General features: G+C 35.2%; 2 protein-coding genes and 2 long non-coding RNA genes across 4 annotated transcripts in view; 3 read left to right on the forward strand and 1 right to left on the reverse strand.

The window, feature by feature from the left end:
• The window catches only part of LOC124448953, a 35,759-nt gene that overhangs the window by 9,230 nt on the left and 6,429 nt on the right, over positions 1 to 20,100 (forward strand). The window lies entirely within an intron of this gene.
• LOC124448959 lies at positions 1,204 to 10,538 on the forward strand. The gene is made up of 3 exons (XR_006949346.1): positions 1,204 to 1,220; positions 3,314 to 3,395; positions 10,289 to 10,538. It is a non-coding gene; the product is annotated as an uncharacterized LOC124448959 (long non-coding RNA).
• Positions 17,370 to 17,926, forward strand: LOC124448954. Its single transcript, XM_046999906.1, has 2 exons — positions 17,370 to 17,658; positions 17,826 to 17,926. The coding sequence occupies exons 1-2, from the start codon at positions 17,385 to 17,387 to the stop codon at positions 17,924 to 17,926; spliced, it is 375 nt and encodes a 124-aa protein (XP_046855862.1). The 5' UTR covers positions 17,370 to 17,384.
• Positions 17,934 to 18,648, reverse strand: LOC124448956. Its single transcript, XR_006949342.1, has 2 exons — positions 18,525 to 18,648; positions 17,934 to 17,993 (listed from the first exon to the last, which is right to left on the reverse strand). It is a non-coding gene; the product is annotated as an uncharacterized LOC124448956 (long non-coding RNA).

Here is a 20,100-nt window from a genome sequence, read left to right on the forward strand (position 1 = left end):
TTTTACTGATATGTATGTGGTCGCGTTGTTTTTATTAAATTTCTCGTCCGTTTGTTGAGTATGTGACATGTTAAGAACTAAAGCAAGCATAATTTTGTTCACACGGTCGTCTTACATCTAAAACGAAACTAATTTTAGAACAATTAAGCGATATTTTAGAACTACACTACCGACATAACAAATTAGCTAAAGCAGCATCTCGATAAAGTATGATTAAACATGCATGAGAAATTATATCTAAATTGATATACCAACTTTCTAACTATTGACAATAAGCTCCATGGTAAAGGACAGTAAAACCTGTTCAAAATTATGGGGGAGGCAGAATAACATGAGTACATTTACTACATGTAGGACACTAAATTATATAAGGGGGGGGAGCACATGTCCAATCATGCATCACCTCCCTTCTTTGCTGACGCCACTTTTGACTAATCTCTGTGTGTTCCAGCAAAATGTTGATAGTTGCATACAACAAACCATTTCTTTTATAAGTAAGGAAATTTGAAAAATAAGCAAAAGTTAAACACAGGAGGAATGTGTTTACACAGAGAAAGTACGCAACCGAATCCATTTGGGGAAATGTTGATTCATGCAACATAGTGAGCTTTTAAAATTATACTTTTGATCATGTTTTACAGTTTTAAGGTTTACTTTCATTGCAACCTTTACTGTTGTATCTACATTGTTTTTATTGATCATAAGTAAATATAATTGCGTGCAGTTGATGTTTTCCATGTATTCATAATTTACAATGGCTTATTAAATAACAAAGGTTTTTTATAATAAGAATTGACTTATGCAAAAATATACATGTATAGAATTTTTCATTAATAAAGGAAAAAATCCATCCGCACTTGCGAAAATCGTGTCTTAATCATTGGCATTCAAATCCTGTCTTAGATAGACGATTTTCTATTCCTGAGTTAAAACTTGTGAAACTTTATAAGATTTAGCAGTAGTCCTTTGGAATTTGACTAATCTCAATGTATTATGTACTCTGCATGAGGTTCTTATTTATATATTTTATTTCTATAATAATTGTTTTTAGTCAGTGATGTATACTTAGTTATATCACTAGAAAGTTCTACACAGATGTCAATAATGTTTAATAATACTGTTTGTTGAAAGAGATCCTGACTCACTCTTCATCTTCGTTTGTTATTTAAATGTGTTTATGTAACAAAACTTAAATGGTAAAAGATTGATGTAACAATAAGGTATAATTTATGATCACCATTTTTAAAGTGATATGTATGTGGTCGCGTTCTTTATATTAAATCTCTCATCATTGTAAGGTATGTGAAATGTGAAGAACTAAAGCAAACATAATTTTGTCTACACGGTCGTCATGTATGAAGTCTTATTTCTAAAATGTAGGTAGTTTGTCGAAAGTAAAGCGAGATTCTGAAACTATATTACTAACTTTACATAACAACTTTGCTACTGAATCATCTCGATAATTTAGGACTAAACATGCACGAGAAATCATATCTAAATCAAAATACCAACTTTCTAACTATTGACAATAAGCTGAATGGTAAAGGAAAGCAAAACCTGTTCAAAGGTATGGGAGAGGTGAAATAGCATACTTGTCTAAGGAAAAAATGGGAATCTGTGAAAATTTATGTAGAGGGGATAGCATGTCCAATCATGCATCACCTACATTTTGTTAGACTAATCGCTGTGTGTCTAACAAAATGTTGTTAGTTGTATTAAGCAAACCATTCATTTTAAAAGTAAGAACATTTGTTCAATAAGCAAATGTTGAACACAGGAAGAATGCATTTACACAGAAAAAGAGCGCAACCGAATCTATTTTTGTGAAATGTTGATTCATGCAGCACAGTGAGCTTTCAAATTTATATTTTGATCATGTATCACAGTTTTAAGGTTTATTTTCATGGCAACCTTTACTGTTGTATCTTGGCAAATACATTACTTTACGTCAATAAGTACGCGACGAATGCTTGACGTTTCAAACAATATTTTGAATGTTGCAGTTAAAAATACTTCTTAAATAGTTCACTAGAACTTCAAGCACAACCGTTGTTTTAATAATAAAGTGTAAATTTACTGCTTTTAGTTTAAAGTGTGATTATAAAAACAAGTTGCGTTTAAATCTTCAAAAATTTGTCGTCTAATGCACAAAGAGAATGATTAAATATTGAAATCTGTCACTTTTACATACTCCGTACATACTAACAAAGCAGCATAACAACATTCATTCTGGTTGATGATTTTTAGTTCAACGTAGATTTCTAGGCTGTATTGATAATGTTTCTTAAGAAGCAGAAACCTGAATAATAAACTGAAAAGTGTTCTCGAGTCGGCATTCCGAGAAGGCAATGTGAAAAATGTTTCCATTAAAACAAAACACAACCTCTATTGCATTTAACTTGATCAAGAGCAACAATCGCAAAGGAAAACGTATTCAAAAGAAAAATATTCTGAACCCTAGACAGTTAAGATTCTATCTCCAGGTCATTTTGCCAAAATAACCTAAATGCAGCCTTTTCCATAGTACGCAAATATCTTAAATGGTTATTAATACAACCCTATCTGAACACAGAAAGAATGTATTTACACAGAAAAAGAACGCAACTAAATCTATTTTTGGGAAATGTTTATTTATGCAACGCAGTTAGCTTTTAAATTTATACTTTTGATCATGTTTGATTAATTTTAAGGTTTACTTTCATTGCAACCTTTACTGTTGTATCTACAGTGTCTTTATTGATCATAAGTAATTATAATTGCGTGCAGTTGATGTTTACCATGTATTCATAATTTACAATGGTTTATTCAATAACAAAGGTTTTTTATCATAAGATCTGACTTATGCAATAATATACATGTATAGAATTTTTGATTAACGAAGTGAAAAATCGATTTAAAGTTTCAAAAATTGTGTCTTAATCATTTACATTCAAATCCTGTTTTAGAAAGGTGATCCTTTATTCCTGAATTTAAACTTGTTAAACTTTGTATTATTTAAAGTAGTCCTTTGGAATTTGATCATTTCAATGTTATTATGTACTCTGCATGAGGCTCTTATTTATGTATTTTTATTTCTATAACCGTTGTTCTTAAAGACGTCAATAATGTTTTATAATACTGTTTGTTGAAGGAGATCCTGACTCACTCTTCATCTTCGTTCACTATTTGAATGTGTTTATGTAACAAGACTTACATGAATAAAAGATTGATGTAACAATAAGGCATTAATTATTTTCATCATCAATGATTATCATTTCTAAACTGATATGTATGTGGTCGCGTTCTTCATATTAAATTTCTCATCTTTTGTTAGGTATGTGACATGTAAAGAACTAAAGCAAGCTTAATTTTGTCTACACGGTCGTCATATATAAAGTCTTACTTCTACAACAAAGGTAATTTTACAAAAGTAAAGCGAGATTTATATCTACATTACGGACTTAATAAATTAGCTAAGGAAACAACTAGATGAAGTATAAATAAACATGCATGAGAAATCAGATCTAATTTGATATACCAACTTTTTAACTATTGAACATATACTGCATGGTAGGGAAAAACAGTAAAACCTGTTCAAGAGTATGGGTAGGAAGAATAACATGAGAATATTTTTTACATGTAGGACGCTGAATTTTCTATACTTACCTTTGCATCCATCTTTAGTGGATACAGTTTCTGAAGAGGCCTGCTTATGTACAGTGGCTTTCCCTTGCTAACAACTTTGATTTTCGCTTCTCTGACTATATTATCTTTTCCTTTGACCAATCTCTCAATTCTTGCTATTTTCCAAAATCCTCTTTTCAAGCTTTTCTTAAACACAAGAACTACATCACCTACTTTCGGACACAAACAACCCTTTACTTTGCCGACCTTATGACACTTCCTTAAACTTGTTAAGTAATCCTTCCTCCACCTGGACCAAAAATGCTTTCTCAATCTCGCTAAATTCCCTAACCTACGCTTGACCACTCCTGCATCTTCGTCATTAATAGTATGCAGAATCCTTTCGTCGGGAATAGATGTAATCTTCTTCCAAACATAAGATGTGCAGGAGTCAGTAAATCTACATTCACTTCATCTTCAAATACATAAGTCAATGGTCTAGAGTTTAACGTACCATGTACCTCAACTAATGTTGTTAACAGTACTTCCTTGTTCAGTTTAACGTTACCCAACTCCTTCCTCAGACAACCTTTCCCAAATACTTTCATTCTTTCAAAAAATCCACCCCACCAGGGTGTCCTCGCCAAATTAAACTTCCATTTCAACTGATTGTCCTCCAATCATGATTTTACCTCCTTACTTCCATAAATCCCCTTCAACGCTTTCTCAGTTGCTTTAAATGTTTTGGCGTTGTCCTAAACTATTAGCAAGGGTGCTCCCATTCTAGCAGTAAGTCTTCGCATACAATTCAAAAAACAACCATCGCCAAAGTTCACTTTCCTTGAATTGTGATGCCGTAAATCTCCATAAACCTAAGTCCGCAGGATTGTCTACACACGGACAATGTTTCCAATTATCCTACCTGCTCAATTTTAAAATCTCGTTAACTCTATGGCGCACAAACTGTTTCCATTCGCCCCTATTACCGATCCAGCACAATGCAGTCTTACTGTCCAACCAATAGTATGTACCATTAAATTGAACGTAACCATCTAAGGCCAACTTCACTGTGTTCATCAACTGTGCTAATATTCTAGCTGACATCAGTTCTAGTCTGGGAACTGTCTGCAATTTTATTAGCGCTATCCTTGTATTCGACGTAAGCAACTCTACGTGGTAGGCACCGTTTAGCTCTGTCACAAAACATACAACCGCACTGTATGCCTTTTGGTTGGCATCTGTGTACCCATGCAAGTAACACTTTACCTAACCATTTAAATTACCATACACACATCTCGCCACTACTAAGTCCCTGACTCTCTCTAAATCTTCTATCTACCTCTCCCAACGTTTTTTCTTGTCACCTTCCAGCTTATTATCCCATTCAGCTTTCTCAATACACAGCTCCTAAAACAAAAACTCAGCACAAACTACAACTGGATTTATAATACCGAAGTCCCATCCCAATCCTAGTACTTTCTCAAAACTTCCACAGATACTATTTTCCCCAACTGATGCTTTGGCATAAGTTTGCTCATCAACCACTGTCGAATTACTAAATTCTGCCCTTCTTTTCTCTAAAATGCTTCTTTCTCTCGCTTCTATTTCTTTCAAAACATTCTCATCATTACTTAGCTACTTCCTATTCCTAAATCCTCCCGCGGCCAATCGCTCACTTGCTGACTCATACAACCTCATTACCTTTTTCTTGGATTGTTCACCGGACACTTGATCATCGACATAAAAGCCATCTTTGAGTTTTGTAACAAATTACTTGTCTATCTCTATGAATGAGTCTAAATTATACTGCTGTGTTGCATTTAACAAAAATGGAGAGCAGTTAACACAAACACTACTCTCCAAAAAGGTAATCTACAGGTTTCACCCTCCCATTGTTTACATCATCAACCTATAAAAATCTTAGGCAATCTCTTTCCAAAGTATCAACTTCTATATTCAAAAATACCTTTCAATATCTGCCACTAAAGCGACTCTCTTCTCTCTAAACCTTATCAAACTATGAAAGAGCAATGGTGCTAATTTGGGTCCCACATGCAAGCAGTCATTGAGCAAGGAAGCCTTGGGTGACTCTTTACACGACGCATCATAAACAACTTTTACCTTTGTTGTTTTTGCTTCCCTGCGAGTAACCGCATGATGTGGTGAATAATGTATTTTATCAGCTTTCTCTAGTTCTATCACTGGTTCTATAATACCCCTCCTTAATTAATCTTGGATTGTCTTGTCATACTCTTCTAAAATTTCTGTTCCCTTTTCAGCCGTACTAAGTGGATTTTGTTCCCCGAGACAATAAACGTATTTTCTTTTCGCTTTACTGTTCCTTGACTCCTCTTTGAAACTCGTGCTTCGCGTTCAGTGTTGATGCTGACCCCATATGTCTTTGTCGCGACGTTTCTCGCTGTTTCTTCCCATCCAGTATCTTGGTTTTCTCACCGATCGGTGTGTGAGCTTCTCGAAGCTCCAACTTTTTTTTCGTTCAACGCATCTTTCATTGACCATTCCACGAAATCGAATCCTCTTGTTATTGTCAATCGAAATGCGTTCGGCAACTTCGCAACGACTTCCGGTACTACGATTGAAGAATATACGGCTTTGTCCACTCCTAAGGCCTTTAAACCGCAGTAGCTTGTCTTGCAAGTGTCGTATAACCGCCCAAGCTTGTCGATGTCTCCTTTGTACGTTACGGGTTTTACGTTCATTAACTCCTGGATATGCGCTTTCTTGCTCACGTTCTATTTCCCGTATCTTCGTTTCAACAATTCTACAGCTTCGTAATAGTTCGCTGAAATTAGGGGAAATCCCGATATTGTCGATCTTGCAAGTTCGAGTAGAAGACTCCTTAAATATGCAAACTTGCCTTCGTCAGCCAATCCGTCATTATTATTCACCGCACTATCAAAAGAGTCCCAAAACTCTTGCCATTCTTGCAGCTGTCCGCTAAATTTCTTTACTTTCTTGGGAGTTTTGCTCTTATAACTCTGCGCGTCTCACTGCTCAAACTGCTGTTCAGCGTGCCATTTAATGTTGTTGTTGCCATTTCAACTGTGACATTAGACTCTTTGACGATGTCGTTCACATCCAAAAATACTTGCTCGAGTTCTGCCCGTATCTTGTCCGCAACTTCAATTTCCTTTCCCAATTCTTCTTCTGCATTCTCCTCATTGCTTTTGCTCAGCATATCGATAATCGCGTCATCAAGGATTTTTAATGTTGCGATCTTGTTGTTTAATCCATCTCGTAGTTGTCTCAGTTCATTTCTATCAATCTCGCCGTCCGTTTCTCGTATTTTCTCTTTTAATTTACTAGCAATTTTCCTCACTGATCCTCTATGTCCTGCTCGCACTCGTTTCTTTCTCATAAATTCATCCATTGTGCTATTGAACTAACAAACTTCAATTTCTAAATAAATCTCCAACTAAAATATCTCCAATCCGAAGACCATGTGTAGCAATTTTCTCCTTTGCACGTTATCACAAAGCAGTTATGCGTCTGCTGATTCGTTTTTGGGACTGTATACTATCCTACTGTACGCGCAGTCGACACACAATTCTCAATTTTACTCAATATAGCTATTCCGCATCACAGTTCACAGATAATCTTAAACATTTCAAGCTTTTACATTAACAGCCAGCGACAGAAGAACCTTCACTTTTAACGTGTCACAACTAATAAAGTATTAACATAAGTTCCTATTTCCGTTTTTCCATAAGTTTCAAGTATCAAATAACAATTATCAATTACTTATTTACATAAGTTCCTACAATTAGATTTCAAATACTTATTCCAATATGGTGCAGTCAATATTGAAGCAAAGAATTAAACCTATTTGAGGAAATATTTTTCATTGGCCTTATAGTCGATTCAAATTTACAACATACACGAAAAAACACAAATTAAGGTATGCTAGACACATAAAATCTTATGATCATTACTCAATATGGCGACAGTCTCACTTTCCCCAAGGTAGTACGGTATTTAAAATCTCAAATATGATTGTTAAAGGCATTCTTTAATAAAACGATGTTTCAGTTTAAGCAACAACATCCAAACTATAAAACTGTGGAGAAATTACCAAAATCCTCTCAGTTGCGTGCTAAAAGGGGGGAGGAGCAGGGGCCGTGGCTCCCTCAGCTGTTGATTTTTGGGAGGCGCTGAAATGAATAAGGGCGTTAAATTTTAAAATTGTGTTGGAGAAACGCATTTGGCATTATACAGTTAGTATGATTTCACTCCCCAAAATCCAGGAAATGGCATTTTAGAGCTTAATCAGGAATTTTCCCTGAGAGTATTTACCTCGGACTCCCCAAACACGACTCACACCTTAGGTTCTCAGCTCAGGCTTTGGGGCTCGATTTTAAAATGTATATATTTGTGGCCCATTTTCAGTGGTAGCTGATTGCCCCCCCTGGAGTGTTTCTAGCACGCAACTGAACCCACCCCCCTATATTAAGCAAAATTATTCGAAATACCTGTTAACCCAACAGAACTTTGTCGAACGAATTAAAATTTGCTTGCAAACTGTCTTCATTTGACGGCCGCCATACTTATTCCGTTTTAAAAAATGTGTTAAATTTTACTTTTCGTACATGACATACATCACGGAGAAGCCACTGACTGACTCTTAATCTTAAGCTTCGTTTAACGGCTCAGATATTTCATTTTCAATGGGAAATGTTGCACTTTGCCCCAGATTACGCTACGTTGATGTGACTTATATAAATCAATGGCCAAGCGGTAAGTTCCTATCCCATAAACCAATAATAAACGTTCATCCCCATGAATTACTTTCGTTGGCTTTTTCAACTCTTCATAGTCCGATAAATAGTCATGTTCAAACGTCATATGCTAAGTGGCACCAGAATTAATTATCCAATCAAATCTATTCTTTTTTATTTGTGATAAGCGCCATCTAATCAATATTTTCTTGATCATCTTTTTTGCACAATGTGCTGACTTTTTTCCTTCGTAGTGAAAATAACAGATTAAATTGTTATTTCTTTGTAGAACATATCGTGTAAAGTGTCTTCATGAGTGACATATTCATTGATAAGAATGCTGGTTTTCATTTTTGTTTTTGCTGTAGTCCTTTTTTTCCTTTCACCCTAAATGATCAGTGAGCAGCGTGAGTCTTTTCATCTTTTTGGTATTTAGTATTTGATCTGCATCATTCTGTAAAATTCCTTCAACGTTTTGATAAGATTTTTCTCCAATCGCATCTAAAGCTATAACAGCGGCTTTTAGTCTTCCGGCTTGTAGTCTTCCGAAATAGAAGTTGTGGAAAACTGATTTCTTAAAATATCCCATGTCTCTTTCGCTGTATGTCCATCGTTTCTTCGAAGCAATTCTAAATGCTCGCTTCACCTGATGAGACGCGTCTTGTAGGATTTCAACAGATCCATTCACATGATCAAACAAATTAATACTTTTCAGATACAGTATCGCTCGCGTATTTGATAACATAATTTTATCCTCTTCGTATCATACATGTATCGGTCTCGTATAATACGCGTATGATTTTCGTATCATACGCGTTTCATACGCGTACCGTATGTTAACAAATACGCGAGCGGTACTGTACAAACGCATATTAATTGCCCAATTTCTATTATTTTTTCCTTTTAACTTACGTGCAAAGTTTTATCTCATTAAATAAGTAGAAACGGGAAATCCTGATTTTCCATCAATCTTACCTTAAATAACTTCGTCAATATAGACAATCTAAATTAAATATTCAGCACATCATCTGATACATTATTGAAAACATCTTCTGCATCACCACGTTCTTACTCAAGTAGTCTGGCATGCAAGGAATCACTAAAAACAGAATAAAATTTACCTAATGGTTTTGAAAACTTTCTATAGTTGTCTTGATTTGAGCAAGAGATAGATTCATTATGTCCTTTAAATGCCCGCTCTTTTTTATACAAGATAACATCAGTCTTACTTTCTTCTCCTTCTGGCTTTCATTCTCATGTCGCTTCATGGCCACTCTTATTGTTCTTAAAAAATAATTTCTACACACTTCTTTTAATCCATATCCATCGTTTTCAACATATTGTACGTTTGAAAAAAGCAATTTATGTTTTTACGTTCCTGGAAACTGTCCAACAAATGATGCATATGTTTACATAAACAATGTTTGTCTAAGTTTTGATTTAGATAAAACTGAAAGTAGGGTCAGTAAAAAGCTGCTGTCCGTTGACAATAGCACACATCCAATCTTTCCTCTCTTACCAAGACGGCTAGAAGCTCCTGTATCTTGTTTTTTCTCTGAGTAGCATATCATAGGGATAGCTTACGGCTTACTATCATAGTTTTTCTGAGCTTATTTACATTTCACGTTAAAGATCCACCAAGCGAAACGCATTGTTTTATTAATGCAAAGTAAAATTTTTTTCCACATACAATTTACTAATTATATAGTTAATCGTTTACCTTAGCTTAAATTTGATTATTATCTTAAATTGACAAGTCTTAGTAAACAATTCATGGTTTTTTAAAAATTAAAAAAGAATTTTTGCCATTACAGGTCAATCTTCATAGCTAATGGAAAACACAATTGTGCTATCAAGACAATGTTTCATTTGTTACAAATTATTGCAAAACAAGTATATTTCAAATGTCATATGTTGTATATTTAATTTTTGGAATTTCTTGATTATAGTCATGTTGATATATCATGTTGAATTTTTGTACAAATGGAATCAAGAGGAACAAGAAATCTGTCTTACATTCAGCAAATAATCATTGTGGTACAAACGGAACTTGCTCAATTTTTCATCAAAGAATGGAACTCTCGTTACAAATCAACACATGGAGAATGGGATGATACCAAAAATAGTGGCAAAAAATTTTGCACTTTAGAATCGGGTAGAAAGTTTGATAAAAAACTAAAGTTAAAATATCAGGATGGAGACACCAGTAAGTGGGACTGTACGATATTATTTGATGCTATACTTTTTTCAAATTCAATTGGACAGCATCTTGACAAAAAAACAAAGGATGCTGTTCATGCACTTCGTTGTGAAAGAAACAAGTACGCACATTGGTATGAAAGGGAATGCTCAGATGATGATTTTGATGAAATAGTCAATATCATTGAAAAATCATTTCAAGATTTGAAATTTTCCCTCGATGGAATCAATGAAATAAAAAGTAATCGAAACAAGTTTAATTATTCCAAGTTCTTCCTTCAAAACCTAATCATTTTTTCGTTGAACGCACTGAATTACGAGATAAAATTATAAACGATCTTGAAAAATTAAGGAATGATAACAATGATAAACTGACATATTTTTACATCAGTGGTTATCCTGGCTGTGGTAAATCACAACTTGCAAGACAGGTTTGTGAAAAATTATCGTGTGATTGGAAAAATAAAACTTCGTTTGTAATGACTCTCGATGGAAAAAATGAGGAATCTCTTGTAAAAACTTACTGTGAACTTGGATACCGTTTAAACTGTGACAAGTATATGATTAAAAAATTTGAAGATGAAAACTGTTCCATCACAGACAAAGTGAAGAATTTGCGATGGTTAGTATCCACACGATTAAAATTCTGGCAAATTTGGTTGATCATTGTAGACAACGTGGTACAGCTCAGTAAAATTTCTTCGTTACTTCCCCAAGTTGGTGATCCCATGTGGATAAATGGACAAATCATAGTAACTATCCAGAACACAGATGCCGTACCTCAAGACGATGAGTTTAACAAACATATTTCTATCAAAGTGGAATGACAACTGTTGAAGCATTATACTATTGAACATGCTGATGATCAATTGTTGAATGAAGTATCGCACGCATTAGATCGTCAAACGCTGGCTTTGGCTGCTGCTGGTTATTATGTCAGTCGTGTAAACAAAGCAAACTGCTCATTTACTTGGAGACAATATTTAAAGAAAAGTTCTTCAGAAGAACAAGAAAACATGGACGCCACTTTTGTTAAATTTAACTCGGTTTATCCTAGAAGTATGTTACAAGCTTCACTTTTAGCTGTCAGACAAAATGCAGAAGAATCATAACACCGCACTGCATAAAACATTCATATGACATTCATTTCACGAGAAAACATCAGCCCAACAATATTGACCTGCTCACCACTGTGTGACTTCATAGCTCAGTGGTCAGAGCACTGCACCGGCACCGCAGAGGTCATGGGTTCGAATCCCGTTGAGTCACCTGATTTTTTCAGGTCCTGAGACGATTGCTTAAATTGTCCAGCTAAGTGGGAAGATCATATCTCATTTAATTTCATAACACCGCACTGCATAAAACATTCATATGACATTCATTTCACGAGAAAACATGAGCCCAACAATATTGACCTGCTCACCACTGTGTGACTTCATAGCTCAGTGGTCAGAGCACTGCACCGGCACCGCAGAGGTCATGGGTTCGAATCCCGTTGAGTCACCTGATTTTTTCAGGTCCTGAGACGATTGCTTAAATTGTCCAGCTAAGTGCGAAGATCATATCTCATTTAAAGAATCGTCATTATTGGCAAATGTTATTAACTTGTTTTCCGTGATATCGTTTGATCCTATACCACGAGACATGATTATTTGTTATGTTCAAAAAATAGATCCCAAACACTCAAAGGAAGATATATGTCTTTCTTTAAAGGACTGCTCATTGTTCTTGCATTCAGAAAATAATGACCTTAGTCTACATCGCATTGTTCACAAAGCAATTACTGTTTATCAATCTGAACATTCAAATGAAGAACATGAAATGGAAACTAACGTTGATCAAATATCTGAAGCACTTTACACGTTTAAAGAGAGAGACGACGAAATCAAATTAATGCCACATCTTGAAAAAATTGTTCAATTATTAAAGACCAACAAGACAAAAATCAACATGAACACTTTACAAGTTTTCCAATATTTTGTTGGCAGATTAAGACATTTTGGAAAATACGATCTTGCTCTTGAACTATTGGATAAATTTAAATCAGAAGAATCTAGTTATGACAAAGCTTGGTATTTTAATATCCTCGGTGTTTTATACCATGACACCGGAAAATATAGCAAAGCTAAAAATCATCATGAAAAAGCTCTGGAAATTCGAAAACAATCGTTAGGTCCAAATCATGTTGATGTCGCTATGTCTTTAAACAATCTTGGTATGGTGTTATATAAAACTGGAGACTACGACAAAGCTAGAGAGTTTTACGAAAAAGCTCTGGAAATTCGAAAACAATCGTTAGGTCCAAATCATGTTGATGTCGCTACGTCTTTAACCAGTCTTGGTGTGATGTTATATAAAACTGGAAACTACAACAAAGCTATGGAGTTTCACGAAAAAGCTCTGGAAATTAAAAAACAATCGTTAGGTCCAAATCATGTTGATGTCGCTACGTCTTTAAACAGTCTTGGTGTGGTGTTACATAAAACTGGAAACTTCGACAAAGCTAGAGAGTTTTACGAAAAAGCTCTGGAAATTCGAAAACAATCGTTAGGTCCAAATCATGTTGATGTCGCTGCGTCTTTAAACAATCTTGGTTTGGTGTTATACAAAACTGGAAACTACGACAAAGCTATAGAGTTTCACGAAAAAGCTCTGGAAATCCAAAAACAATCGTTCGGTCCAAATCATGTTGATGTCGCTACGTCTTTTAACAATCTTGGTGTGGTGTTATATGAAACTGGAAACTACGACAAAGCTATGGAGTTTCACGAAAAAGCTCTGGAAATTCGAAAACAATCGTTAGGTCCAAATCATGTTGATGTCGCTCAGTCTTTAAAGAATCTTGGTTTGGTGTATAATAAAACTGGAAATTACGAAAAAGCAATAGAATTTCACAAAAAAGCTAAGGAAATTCGCAAAAAAACGTTAGGAACTAGTCAGGTTGATGTCGCTAAGTCTTTTAAACAATCTAGTTGTGATGTATTATGAAACTGGTGAATATAACAACGCTTTACAGTAACTCTTTGGTAGCTACGTGTTTCAAAGAAAATTGTGCCTTCTAAATTATGTTAAGCCTATTTTTAAGTCAACTCCCCTCTCCCTGAGAAGGTATTTTTGGTAATGAACAAAACGTTTGCAGTTTGCATTTTGTGAGGTAAATGAACCTAAAGATGTAATGGTCCTTGTCTATATATAGTTTCACTGATATCTTGTCAATAAACTTACTCTACAGCCCAGTTATGTTATAACCAAGTAGTAATTTTTATTGTATGATTCACAAACATACTAAAGTATATTGGGATAACAGAATTTTATGACATAAATTTTCTTAAATAAATACTGTCCTGTTAGTTTTTCATATTCTTTGATACATTCAGTAATTTTTTACCTAGCTCCATAAGCCTATGACCATATTCCAAGTACTTATAATTTCCAAGGGGTACCTCTTTCATACTATATACCACCCCACCATGCTGCAGCCAATATTCCTGTACTGTCACTATCTCCACCATGAAAGATAAAGAAAGAACGAAATTGAAACCAGGAATCTTTTGCCATCATCAAAGCATCGTAAGCAATCATTGGTGCATCATGACCACTGGACCCACCCCAACCTGCACAACTTACAGATTTATAAAAAGCATCACGTTCAGATATGTTATATGTCACTGGAAACTTTTGTTCACTGGTTTCATTCATTAATCCCCGTAGTTCAAGATATGACTCCCAACTATTTTTAAAGTAGTGTCAAGATTTCTTGTTTTCTTCTACATCACGACCAACCTTCTCAATGTATTCCCAAACTTTGGGTAAAACACCTAAAAGTCCTGATCCCCAACTTTTTGGAGGTATCTTCTGTATAGCGTAAGCTGTAAATAAAGCTGCAGTAATAGCCCCAAGATAACCTATAATTAAAATCATTATCTTTAAAGATTGCTAATTTCAAGTCACTTACATTATGATGACCCTATTTACATAATAGCGGCATTTTGACATGAATCATGGATTCAATGGCTCTAGTAGTGAAGATATAAAAGCAAGAACTGCAATGGCAATTCAAACAACTTTTAGAAGACAGAAATTTGGAAATGTGGAAAAGCGATAAAAAGGACAGATCAAAGATATGGTGATTAAAAGCAAGAATATTAGAAGGATGGAGGATTTGAGATGTCGTTCTCGAAAATGATGGATTAAATAGACTTATGCAAACCTAAGGTCAACCATCTTTTATTTCATTTATAAATTGATATTAGATAAAAGGATATGAAACATTCATGGTAATGGCTTGTTCAAGTAAGTAATCGAAGGAAGAGTTGAAGATAAAACATCCAAGAAAAGCAAAAGGATTGAAAAGCTAAATTACTATAAAGGTTTGTCAAAATGAATAGAAATGCAGATAACAGGAAAACCTAGCAAACTTTATACAAAGCAACACTTGTTAATAGACAAAACACAAGACATTAGTGACTTGAAAATTGAGACATGATCTGAAATCGTTGCTTTATTATGAATGGTGAATACCTGTGGGGTGATTATGAGTCATCTTTCCACTTTCAACAGCAATTTCAATTACCATTTCAATTTCATCTTCACAAGGAAAGATGAAACTTATACACATGGATCTCATAGCTGCACCACATCCGCCACCTCGTTCATTAAATGGTATAATGTAACCTTTTTCCTCAAGAGGTCGTAACATGAAACATGCCTTTGTTGTGGTCCGCATAAGAGCTCTTTCCCACATATCCTCAGCAAATGTCTTGTACTTTTTATCCATAATGCTCAATAACTCTTCCGTTGTTGTCCATTCAGGAACCAACGCTTCTGCTGTAGCAATGTATAGTACAGTGTCGTCACTAAGCCTCCATCCTTTAATGTCAATTTTATCAAGTCCTCCGAGTTTTTCTAGTTCTTCATGAATTTGAGTACCACTGTAACAGAATTCCCACAAACCATTTTTATAACCTAGAGCATCCCCCACTTCACTGAGAACCATAACTTCTTCGTATTTCTCGGATAATTGATAATTCGACCGTATTTTCATAAGCTATTTTTAATGTTTACTTCAGGGTATTTTCATGAACGCTTAACATGGGTTTTTGAAACGCGGAAACACCAGGCTTACCTCAACTTATAAAAACAAAAATCTTTTCTTTGCTTTGTTTCAATATTGTTTCAAACTATTCTGTTTAGATTTAGACGAGAGCGTTGGGAGACTGGGACTGTTATTTTGTAATCCTTAATCTTTACCCGATTCCATGATCTTCAATCTGATTAACAAGTTGCTTGTTGCAAAGATACGTTAAAGGTCACCTGAAATGCAAAATTCATATTTCTGTTTATTTGACATATAAAATGTATATATTGCGTAGACTATTCAAAGAAAATTTGAAAACAATCCCATGATTATTTCAAGAGATATCAACGTGTGAATTTGTGTTTTTTTTGAATAGAAGTAAAAAATATTCCGTCGGCTTATCGTCGGAAAGTACTCGGCGTGACGTAATAGTTGCCATTGACATTTCGCGCGAGAAAGCGGCAAATATGAATTCATAAATAAAGTTTGATTTTGATCGGCTATTTTAAGATGGTTTACTGTGTGGCATTTAACTGCAAAAACGGTTCTTCTAAGAACCAATCTAAGGCGGAAAAGTTGGGTTTTCAGTTTCCCCGCTAAAAATCCTTTACGCCAAGCATGGGTCGATAAGGTGAAAAGGAAAGATTGGAATCCTTCGAAAAGGTCAAAGCTCTGTTCGGCACACTTTGAAGCCTGCTGTTTTGTCCAAAACCCCGGACTCCTGAAATCTTTAGGATGGCGACCAACCAGGTTAAGGTTAAAGAAAGACGCAATACCAACGATCTTCGACTATTCGAGGTCGAAAGTTGGTGATAAACGGAAACCGGAGGCAACTAGAAACGCGTATGCAAAGCGCAGGAAATTAGAGGTAAAGTCTTGTAGCCAAGCAGTTTTTAATGTAATTATAGTGCATTACTTTAAAAAAACGCATATACAATTCAGATAATAAACGAAGCTCTTGAGAACTCTGTGGAAAACATTGAGCAGCCTGACGAGGACGAAAATACATCAAAAACATGTTCGTTTTTTTTGAGTGGACAACTGGACTCAAGAGATAAATGTAACATAAGTGACAATGGAACACAAACTGACAAAGTGGTAAGGGAATGCAATGCAGTTTTCTAATTGCATTTAATTTCATGATATTTTGATCAATTATTGCTATGTTTTGCATTACAATTTTTTAACCAATGTCATAGTTTCTAGTGTGGTTGGAACCCACCCCTACATAGACATACCCACCCCAAATTGGTAACCCACCCCTACATTTGGGTCCAAAATTTCCTTACCCACCCCTACATACGAGCCGAAAAAAAAATTCATTTTTTTCTATGGGAAAGCTGATTTTAGACTTATTTATGGTCTCTCTGTGCATACTATATACAACACTGATAAAGCTATGTATTCACAAATATTGTCAATCAAGCAAGTTTACCAAACTCGCCAATGGCTGATGCAATAACATGGTGTCAAATTAGGGAGATATTTTTGGTCCCTTATAGGGTAATATGAAGATAGATGATGCAATAACATGGGGGCAAAAATTGAGTGATGTTGAACTTTGAAGTTATTAACTTTTTTTATCATAGATGCATTTCATCTATTTTTTAATTTTTCTAATAGGGAAAATCTCGGAACCCACCCCTACATAGACATACCCACCCCTAGTTTATAACCCACCCCTAGAAATTCAAAATTTTTTCGACCCACCCCTAGAAGGCATTTTTGAAAATTCCAAGACCCCCCTAAATTTAGGGGGGGTAGAAACTATGAATGTGCAGTGTCTATTTTTTTCTACAGGTATCAAAAAAAAGGTAATGGCAGCCGGTAAGAAGAGTGGATGTAGATTGCTACTTGATTGGGCACAGTCAATATCTAACCATGTCTACTGGTGTGCTGCAAGTAGTGGTGGTGATGAGAAACTACTTAAGGCTAAATGGCTATCATTGCTGAATCACATTTGCAACATTCATGATGGTCATAGTGAATTATTTCCAAAATGTGAGCATGGTACTCTTGAGCCTCGCTTATGGATAAAGAAAGGTACAAATTAATTGTAAATGCTCTGGTATAAGACATAATAGTTATTTACAGTAATTGATACTTTCTTTATCAACAAACTTCAATTGCCAGCCAATGCCACAATGTGGTGTTATTTGTCAACATATGACATAAATGGGCACCATAAAATTTTCTATCTTTTTTCCAAGGATCTAGAGCATTTACTGAATTGGCATCAATTGTTGAAAACAGGTATCTCATGAAAGATATTGGGAAGCTCAGCCATGAGAAACAAACATCAGCTCTTTAAGGTTTTCATCGAGTTGTTATACTATATGCACCAAAGCATACACATTTCTTTTACAAGGCAATGCAAGCTAGGTAAACAAACAATAAACAATGTTGTTTTCATACTGAAAATGATTGCAAGGTGGCACACTAAAAAGTAAAATTAAATTTTTAGATTACTGATTGCTGCTCTCCATTTCAATGAAAATGGAAGTAAAGAACAAAGGCGTAAAAAGAAAATGGGAATTAATGTGGAAAGTGTCTCACCCCAAATCAAGACAGTCATGTGGAGTCATCAAAGGTGTTAAAATTGATAGTACTTATGGTAAGGACAAGTTTTAGCACTCAAAAGCCAAATAATTGTTCTACTGATGGTACATTTCTTGCACTTCTCAGTTTAATTCTTCTCCCCCTGTTTTACAGACTATGTGAAACAACTAATGGAGGAAGTGATAAGGTGCAGACATGCTAATTCCAGTTTAAACCAAGCAATTGCAACAGAAAGACAACAAAAAATACCAGATCCACTGACTAGTAGAGTTGAAAAGTTGATAAAGTAACAGCAGTGCAACAACATACTTCACGATTCAATCTTAACTAAACTGAAGTCTAACACTCACAGGTATTTATAAATGCTGTGCATATTCAAAGCCTTTATATATGCCAGAAGGTGAAGGAAATGCTTTCCTTATTTCTTTAACAGCACAGGATGGTATAGGAAGTCGATATTTCTTGCCAAGCTTCCATGTATCCATGCTGTCCATTGCCTATAGGCAGTGTAACGCAAAGTTCTGGGAAACAAAACAAAATCAAACATAAGCAAATTATTGTCGATATATGAGGAGATATCAAAAAAGCTGAAACTGACTCGGTTTCTGGAGCGTCTGGTATTGCCCCGTGATCGTGAACGAATACAACCATAGCTGTTCTAACGACTGTTTCGTTGATGCAGACCATGTGAAACTCTTGTTCTTCTGTGATGCATAAATGGTCACCATGAATTTTAGGGTCTGTCTTCGGTTCCTCATGGCAACAAATGCTTTCCCGGCCGGTTGTCATCGCCACACAGTGTCCACACTCACACCTGCCATTAAAATAAAGAAAAGAATTTTATGACGCGATCTGAAATGTTAATCATGAAAAAGCAACGCACCAGTTTGTATTTCCAATCCTGTGAGTATATTCGTCAGATGAGCTGTCCGTTGACGACGACGAAGACAGATCTTCGTCAGTTTCAACATTATTGCTACTAGCTAGCGGTTCAAACATGTAAGGCTGGACCTCCGTAGCAATATATTCGATGTCAAATTCGACTTCTTCCTCCGTTGAAGACATCGAGATAAACACGCATTAATAGTAGCAGCAAAAACAAAAATGGCAACTATTACATGCAATGGCAACTATTACGCAGTGAACTCCATATATATATATATCTGGAATGATAACGACAATACATTTTATAGATATAAAATTGAAGCTAAAGTCCTAGTCTCTTGCGCGGTTTGTACGTCAGTTCCAGTCCTTCAAAGTCGAATATTCACGCGGTTTGTACGTCAGTTTCATTCCCCTGAGTGCCAAACATACACGGCCAATATAAATTTGAATACAAATTGCAAAAGCATAAACATATAAACAACATCACGACAAATAACACACGAGGCCAACTCTTCGCAAAAGGTTATTTTTTACAGCTGAAACTTTACTACAGTGATTTCGTTGTAACTTACAACTTGTTACGAGGAAAAGCCAACTGAAAATTACACTGTATGCTAAATAGACAACACAATAAGAAAATATGACGAGAAAATATTCAAGCAAAAATTTTTCTTACATCGGAAGGTAAATTTTCAAACGGTGTCAGACAGTGTTTGTCTTTTTTGTCTTTTAAGTGGATTTAAAGATCTGTTTTTCCGAAAAAAAAGAAACTTGAATATCCAGTTTCATAAAAAATATTGAGTCTATAACTCGCATTTTTACTTTTTACAAAGCGATTGTCATTTTCATCGATTTTGATAGTGTTTCAAGTACTAAATGGTTGTCATCTCGATATCAATAATTGAATATCCTTAAAGACTTTGATATATTTTAAAGGAAAACCGCAGCGTAATAGCAGATCGGCTAAGTTCACCTGACCTTGCTTTTCGATTTATCACTTTGATTCACTTTCCGTGAACCTTTTCATTCCAAAAATTTCGT

This window comes from Xenia sp. Carnegie-2017, unplaced genomic scaffold (assembly GCF_021976095.1).
Source record: "Xenia sp. Carnegie-2017 unplaced genomic scaffold, XeniaSp_v1 HiC_scaffold_23, whole genome shotgun sequence".
In the NCBI taxonomy this organism is placed as follows: domain Eukaryota; kingdom Metazoa; phylum Cnidaria; class Anthozoa; order Malacalcyonacea; family Xeniidae; genus Xenia; species Xenia sp. Carnegie-2017.

Bases quoted from the DNA above. Each gene is read 5' to 3' on its own strand.
- LOC124448954 (XM_046999906.1), top strand. From the start codon at position 17,385: ATGAATGTGCAGTGTCTATTTTTTTCTACAGGTATCAAAAAAAAGGTA. The intron at 17,659-17,825 runs GTACAAATTAAT...CTTTTTTCCAAG, and splicing joins TCGCTTATGGATAAAGAAAG to GATCTAGAGCATTTACTGAA.